General features: G+C 53.4%; 1 protein-coding gene across 1 annotated transcript in view; it reads left to right on the top strand.

Annotated features, from left to right (window-relative positions):
* Nucleotides 1–4722: 4722 nt before the first annotated feature.
* LTC4S (leukotriene C4 synthase) overlaps nucleotides 4723–6742 on the top strand; it is a 3620-nt gene continuing 1600 nt past the window's right edge. Inside the window, exons 1-2 of the mRNA XM_006923362.2 lie at nucleotides 4723–4780; nucleotides 6544–6643. Coding sequence (XP_006923424.1) covers nucleotides 4723–4780; nucleotides 6544–6643 — 158 coding nt within the window. The remainder of the gene's footprint in view (nucleotides 4781–6543; nucleotides 6644–6742) is intronic.

Raw genomic sequence — 6742 nt, 5'->3', positions numbered from 1 at the left:
ACACAATGCCCAGTCCTGGGGTTTCTTCTCCCATGGAGACCGTATTGGGACAACTGGCAATATCTGATTAAGGACTACTGATTAGACAATAGTATTGTCTTAATGTTAGTTGCCTGATTCTGCTAATCATACTGTAGCTATATGAGAATGTAATACTTATGGGACTCTACCCTGAGATGGCTCAGAAAAATGATATTGATGTGTATTTGTGTGTGTGCAAACAGAAAGAGAGGAAAGAAAAAGAGAGGAGTGAAACAAATAGAGTAAAATGATAGAAACCAAAGTGAAGGGTATACTGCAATTTCCCGTATTCTTGCAAATTTTAAGTCTGTAATTATGTTTAAAAGAACTTTTGGGGAAGAAAAATACAACCCCAGCCTGACATCATAAACAAATCAATTAAAGACATGTAAAAGGTAAAGTTATTAAGCTTTTCTAAGCTAACTTTATAAGGAGAACATCTTCATGACCTCAGGATAGAAATGGATTTCTTAAATAAGACAGGGGAAAAGCTAACCATGAGGTGAAATGTGGATAAACTTCCTCCTACAATAAAATTAAGAGCTCTAGTGCATTAAAAGCCAACACACAGACTCTGAAGACAGCAGCCTTCGGTCAAAGGGAGCCCCACCCCTCCCCAGGCTAGTTTTGGCCATGGCCAAGGGAGAGGTGCTGGGGCTGCAGAAGTGGGTGACACAGGCGCCAACTTGGGTTGTGAACCCCTCTCGGCAGATGTGTGAGGGGCTGCTGCTATGGAAGGCATCCTTGTCACCTTCTGTCACCCAGTACAAGTTAGAGGGTCAGCCAAGATATATTGTTATAGTTCAGAGCATGAGCTGTGGCCTTCACTTGTTCTCGGCTCCTTCTTGGAACACAGGCCCCTGCCCAGTGCTGAAGGCTTGCAGCACTGAGTGTGGCAGACAGCCCCCACCAGGCAGAGGACAGTCACCTCTCCAAGGCACTCCTGGAAGGGTGGGGAGATAGAAACCGAACCAGAAAAACAGAGAGAGACAAGGGCTGCCAGGGGAGGATGCTCAGAGGACTTGGGGTACATGGGGTCTAGGTGCCCAAATGGCATCAGGCTGAGTGAGGAGGGCCAAAGTCAGAGGTGTGAATCAGCCAGGTTACTCTGCAGGGTGGAGCATGGGCTGGGACAGGGTAGGTTAAGTCAGGAGAAAGACGTGCCATCATCATGAGTGCTACTTCCTTATGTAGAAAGTTTAGGGTTTTGATGTATGGACACCATGTCCCTTCTGACGTGACGCAGTGAGAAGGGCACACGTCACTTCTGCGGCCTTCTTGACAAAATTGAATAACCTCAGTCTACTCATGGGAAAACGGCAGACAATCGAACTGAGGGCCACTTACAAAATAATTCACCATGGTCTTTCAACAGTGTCAAGATCATAAAAGACGAAGACAGACTGAGGAACCGTCCAATTGTCCTGGATTGGAGGAAACCAGGGACATATGATTCTGGATCGGTTTTTTAGACCAGATAAAGGACATTATGGGACACTTGTTGAAATTTGGATAAGGTCTGTAGATTACTTAATAGTCATGGTTCAATGTTACCCTCCTGGTTTTAATCATGTGCTGTCGTTACATAACATGCTAGCAGTTGAAGAAGCAAGACAAGCAGGGTATGTGAGCAGTCTTCGTACTATTTTTTGAAACAACTTTATTAAGGTATAGTTTATGTACCATAACATTTGCCCATCTTAAGTGTATAATTCTTTTTTCTTATTATTAAGTGTATAATTCAATGATGTTTAGTAGATTTATCGAGTTGTGCAAACAACACTACAACCTAGTTCTAGAACATTCTCATCACCCCAATAAGATTCCTCATGAAGCCACAGGCCACCACTGATCTGGTTTGTTTCTATTTCTTTGCCTTTTCTGGACGTTTCATATAAAGCAGGGGTCCCCAACCCCCTGGGCCATGGACCTTTACTGGTCTGGGATCTATTAGGAATCAGGCCGCACAGCAGGAGGTGAGCGGCAGGTGAGCCAGCAAAGTTTCATCTGTATTTGCAGCTGCTCCCCAGTGCTAGCATCACCGTCTCAGCTCCATCTCAGATCATCAGGCATTAGATTCTCAGAGGAGCACTGGTCCCTGGTACCAAAAAGCCTGGGGACCGCTGATATAAAAGGAATCGTGCCATATGTGGTCTTTTGTGTCTGGCACACTTAACATAATGTTTTTGAGGTCTTTGTACTGTTTTAATGGGATAATTTGTGAAACTTGAATAAGATCTGTAAAACGACTGATAGTATTATATCAATGTTAATTTCTTAATTTACATAGTGGAATTATGGTTTTATAAGATTTTAATATTAGAAGAAGCTGGGTGAAGGGTATGTGGTAACTACTATTTTCGTAAGTAAAATACTTTTTATAAATATTTTATAAGTGAAATAATTTCAAAATAAAATATTTTTTTAAGCTTAGGGTCTGAGTCATGCACTTAGGATGGTCTGTGGCACTGAAGTTCTGATTTCTTTTCAATATGATGGTTCTGCTGGCCTTTCCACTCCCCAGAGGTCCTTGGTGAGCTCAGCTTCCAGAAGGTTCTTCAGGGTCATGTAGGAGCTGTAGAAGAGAGGGCATACATTCTGAGTCACAGAAGCACAGCTGTAGGGGTTCAGGGAGGAGATTTTTCACTTCCTTCCTGATGCTAGCACCTCCAGGGCTGCCCAGGAGGGTGGGGACATGGCTGGTACCTGGAGGGCCTTAGACTGGACCTCTGTTGGCCTGAGCCCAGGCAGGGACCTGAGAGGCTGAGTAAGCTCAGAGCGAGGGAGGTACAAACCGAGGGGAATGGAGAGGGCTCCAGGGGCTGAGACCCCAGTTTCTGCCTGGATATCTGCCCGGGGACTTCCTCGGAAGCCGCTGGGCCTCAGCTTCCTGTTGCCAAGGCAGGGGCGAGCTTGGAAGGGAGGCTGTGTAGGCCTCAGAGCAAACGAGAGCTTGGCAGAGAGGAGGGCCTGGACACGAGCCAGGACCCATGGACACACACGCGGGCCGTGGGTGAGCTCCTGTACACTTGCAAGCACTGGGCCCCTGGGAGGAACACATGGGCATGTAACACACTGACAGGCATACACTGCATGCAGGCATGCTTGGTGCACAGGCCTCCTGCCAACAGGCAACCCATCCTTCAAGAGACCCAGGGCTGGAGGGGAGGCCAGAGCAGGTTTCAGAGAGGAAGAGGGCTGAGTGGGCAGCTGCAGGGTTGAACATGATCCCATCTGTTTCCAACCATTGTCTGCCAGTCTTTGCCTGTTACTGAGCTCCTACTACTACTGAGGGGGCGAAGTTGGCCAAAAGGCATCCTACTACTACTGCGAGGGCGAAGTTGGCCAGGTGATGAGGGTAAAAGGGGTTCTTGAGGAACTCAGCAGGCAACACAACCCTCAGGCTGGAACCTGGGCTTGGGGTAGCAAGGAAGGAGGCATGGGTGTGGAGGCAGAGGGGTGCCAGGCCAAGGCAGTGGACTGCTGTAGTAGCAGTCACTCTGAACACCCAGCTGCTCTGTCCCCGTCCCTCCCATGACCTGGCTTGTGCTTGCTTCCGGCCTGTGTTTATCACCTGTCTCCTATCATAGTGGCCATGTGCGGGCTCCATCCTCCTCAGTGTGGTGTGGGGCCACCAAAGTTCCAAGGAAGTTTCTAGCCAGCGTTGGCTCCAGTCAGTTTTGGCTCATGTGTCCTGCCCTCAGGCCTGGGAGGGGTGGGGGCAGCTCTCTCTAGACTGCAGGACCCGAGTGTGGAGAGGGCTGGAGCCTCAGGAGGGAGGGATGCTGGGCGGGCAGATAAAGCAGGTGACTGTTCCAGGGTCAGAAACCCAGAAAGGATGGGTTCAGCTATCCTGAGTGGGCTGACCCACTGTGCCAGACCAGCCAGGCGGCCTTGGAGATGGCCCGTGTGCATGGAGCCCAGGCAGCTGTGGGGCTAGGTGGGCATCAGGCCTCCTGGAAGAAAACAAGCACTTGGCTGGCATGGCCAGTGAGGGCCGGGATGGCCCTGCATTCAGAGGTGCATGTTTCAAAACAGCCTTATTTGGAAACAGATAAGTGGGTGTGTATGAGCGGATGGCGGGTCAGGGCTGGTAACCATGAGGAGCCTGTGACCTGTGCCCAGGTAAGATATGACTGGGGCAGGGCAGGGCTTGTAAGGTGACACTGTGGTGAATTTGAGAATGAGTGGGACTTGATGATAGATTGGAAGTGGTGGCAGTGGACACCCAGCTGGAGCTTCTAGTTTCCTGAAACCAGACCCAGGACAAGGGGAGTCTGGAGGGCCAATTGAGACCAACTTCCAGGTGCAGGGCCTGGAAGACGCTGGGATGACATGGTGGCTGGACACACTTGAGGCTGGAGCACACCCAGATGGACAGCTTAGGTTCTCTTAGCATGTGGTTAGGCACAAAAGGTGCTAAAAGGACTGGGAGGAAGTGGCCAGGCTGTCCTAGCCAGCTGCTTTCGCCTGCCCAGACTCCTTCTGGCCCTAGTTTCCGCCCACTCAGTCTGACCAAGCTCCCTGGCTCTCTGGCCATGGTCATGCCCCTCCCCAGGCCCCCTCCACTGCGAAGGGGTGGGGAGAGCCGGCCGATCTTCCTCTCCTGGGTCAGCCTCTGAGCAGCAGCCGGCTCAGGCTGATAAATGCTCTGCAGCTAGCCTCTCACACACCAGCCAGCCCGACAGAGCCACCGGTACCATGAAGGACGAGGTGGCTCTTCTGGCCATCGTCACCCTCCTGGGAGTCCTGTTGCAAGGTGGGCTGGCTACTGTTTGGGAGGTGGGTGGGCCTCAGACCCTGCAGCCTGCCTTCTGTCCTCTGAGCCCCGGGGAGGTGCTGGAGGGCCTGGGCCCAGGTGAGGGCAAAGGTGAGGCCCCTAGCCTAGACTCTGGTGCCCTAGGTCTTCTGACCCCATTGACCCTATCCCTGGAAGCTGGGATGCCCCAGGGCTGAGGAGCTTGCACTTTCCCCAGACGAGGAGGGGTAAGCCCTGGATGGATATCTGCAAGGCAGACTGAAACCCTGGGCAGGGACCAAGGCTGACAAGGGCAGCAAAATGGAAAAAGGCCCCTGAGGGATGACTGAAGTAGGCATACCAGGTACCTGGATTGGGGTTGGGGTGGTGGCCCCTTGACTAGCATAAAGAACCCTGGAAGAGGCCAGGGACTTCCAGGGAACAGGTGGGCATCCAATTGTGTTGGGTTGTGGGAACTGGGTTGTGTGTGCCAGGATGAATGGGTGATCTGGGGCTGGGTACAGAAGTGGGAAAGCCGTGGGCCTGGCATAGCCCTACTTCAGTCCGTCCCTGTCCTTTCCGGCTGTCCCCTCTCTGGGTGTCCCGGCAGGAAAGACTCATCCTGCGGCTCTGCTCTCAAAGTCACCCTCATTATGCTAGGACCATGTAGAGCTGGAGAGGGATGGAACTTGCTCCCCTGGTCCCCCAAACGTGTCTGCTTTGTGCCCTTCTCAGAATGGCCTAGAGGACACATTCCTGGGCCAGATATCCCCACTGCTTGGGACACTACTGCCCCACAGTATATGGGCTAGTACTAGGCACAGCCTGGGGCAGGGGCCTGGAGGGGCTGAGCAGACTTCATCTCCAGGCAGACCAGCAAGCTTGGCCCTCACCCCCTGCTCATGTAGCTGCAGGGCTTCCTACACTGTCCTGGCATGGCCACCTTTTGGCACCCACGGTGCACTTGGGATATGTCTGCAGTGGGCCTGGCACTAAGGGTTCCAGAGCCACAGGACTTGCAGGAAGATAGCTGGGGCACCCAGCATAGTGCTGCGTGTGGGGAGGGCCTGGCCTGGGGTTAAGAGAAGGTGTGCACAAACCCACCCTTGGCACCCCCCACTCATGCTGGAATGAAGAGCGGAGGCCTGGGGTTGGACTAGAAGAGTCCCAGCTGCAACCACCTGGAGGCAGGGGAATGTTAGGTTTAGGCTAGGGTCCAGAGTGCCTGGACAGGAAAGCTGAGACAGGCAGCCATGCCATAGTTTGGAGGTTCAAGAACCTGGGCTTGAGCGACTCTGGCCTGAGGCAGGGCCAGGAGGCTCCGCATGTGGAGAGCCAGGGGGGCTGTTAGCCACTGGGTGTGTGCTTTGCTTCACCTGGAAGGATGCAGCCAGCTTTGCCCTCAGGCCCTGGTGGCACTCCTTGTCTAGGGACCCCAAAGCCAAGGTTCATGTCTAGAGAGGGGTAGCTGGGCATTTGCCTGTGTTTTGCAAGTCAAATGATTCAGAAGGAAAGTCCTCCACCTATGGCAGATGTCCCTGTGACTGGCATCCCCCTCCCCCTACACTCACAAGAAGCTGGGGGCTGCAACCTGCCCTCCCCATTGAGCATTGCGGACACAGGCGTGAGAGGGAGGCACCTTCGGGAGGGCTTTCAAGGGGAGTTGTGACGAATTCAGGGTGGAGGAGGAAGAGAAGGTGTGGGGCCCGAAGGAAGCTGGGGGCGTCCAGCGGCCAAACCTAATTCCCGCCTCCTCATCTAATTCCCGCCTCCTCCGCCCCCAGCCTACTTCTCCCTGCAGGTGATCTCGGCGCGCAGGGCCTTCCGCGTGTCGCCGCCGCTCACCACCGGCCCGCCTGAGTTCGAGCGCGTCTACCGAGCCCAGTGAGGGGCAGCAAGAGGGTGCGGGGTGGGGCCAAGCGAGCGCAGGACAGGCAGGGTCCGAGGCCCCCGCCCGCGCCCTCACGCCACCTCCCCTACCGC

Source organism: Pteropus alecto, unplaced genomic scaffold, assembly GCF_000325575.1.
Source record: "Pteropus alecto unplaced genomic scaffold, ASM32557v1 scaffold78, whole genome shotgun sequence".
NCBI classification, from domain to species: domain Eukaryota; kingdom Metazoa; phylum Chordata; class Mammalia; order Chiroptera; family Pteropodidae; genus Pteropus; species Pteropus alecto.
This window is presented reverse-complemented; position numbering and strand designations above follow the sequence as displayed.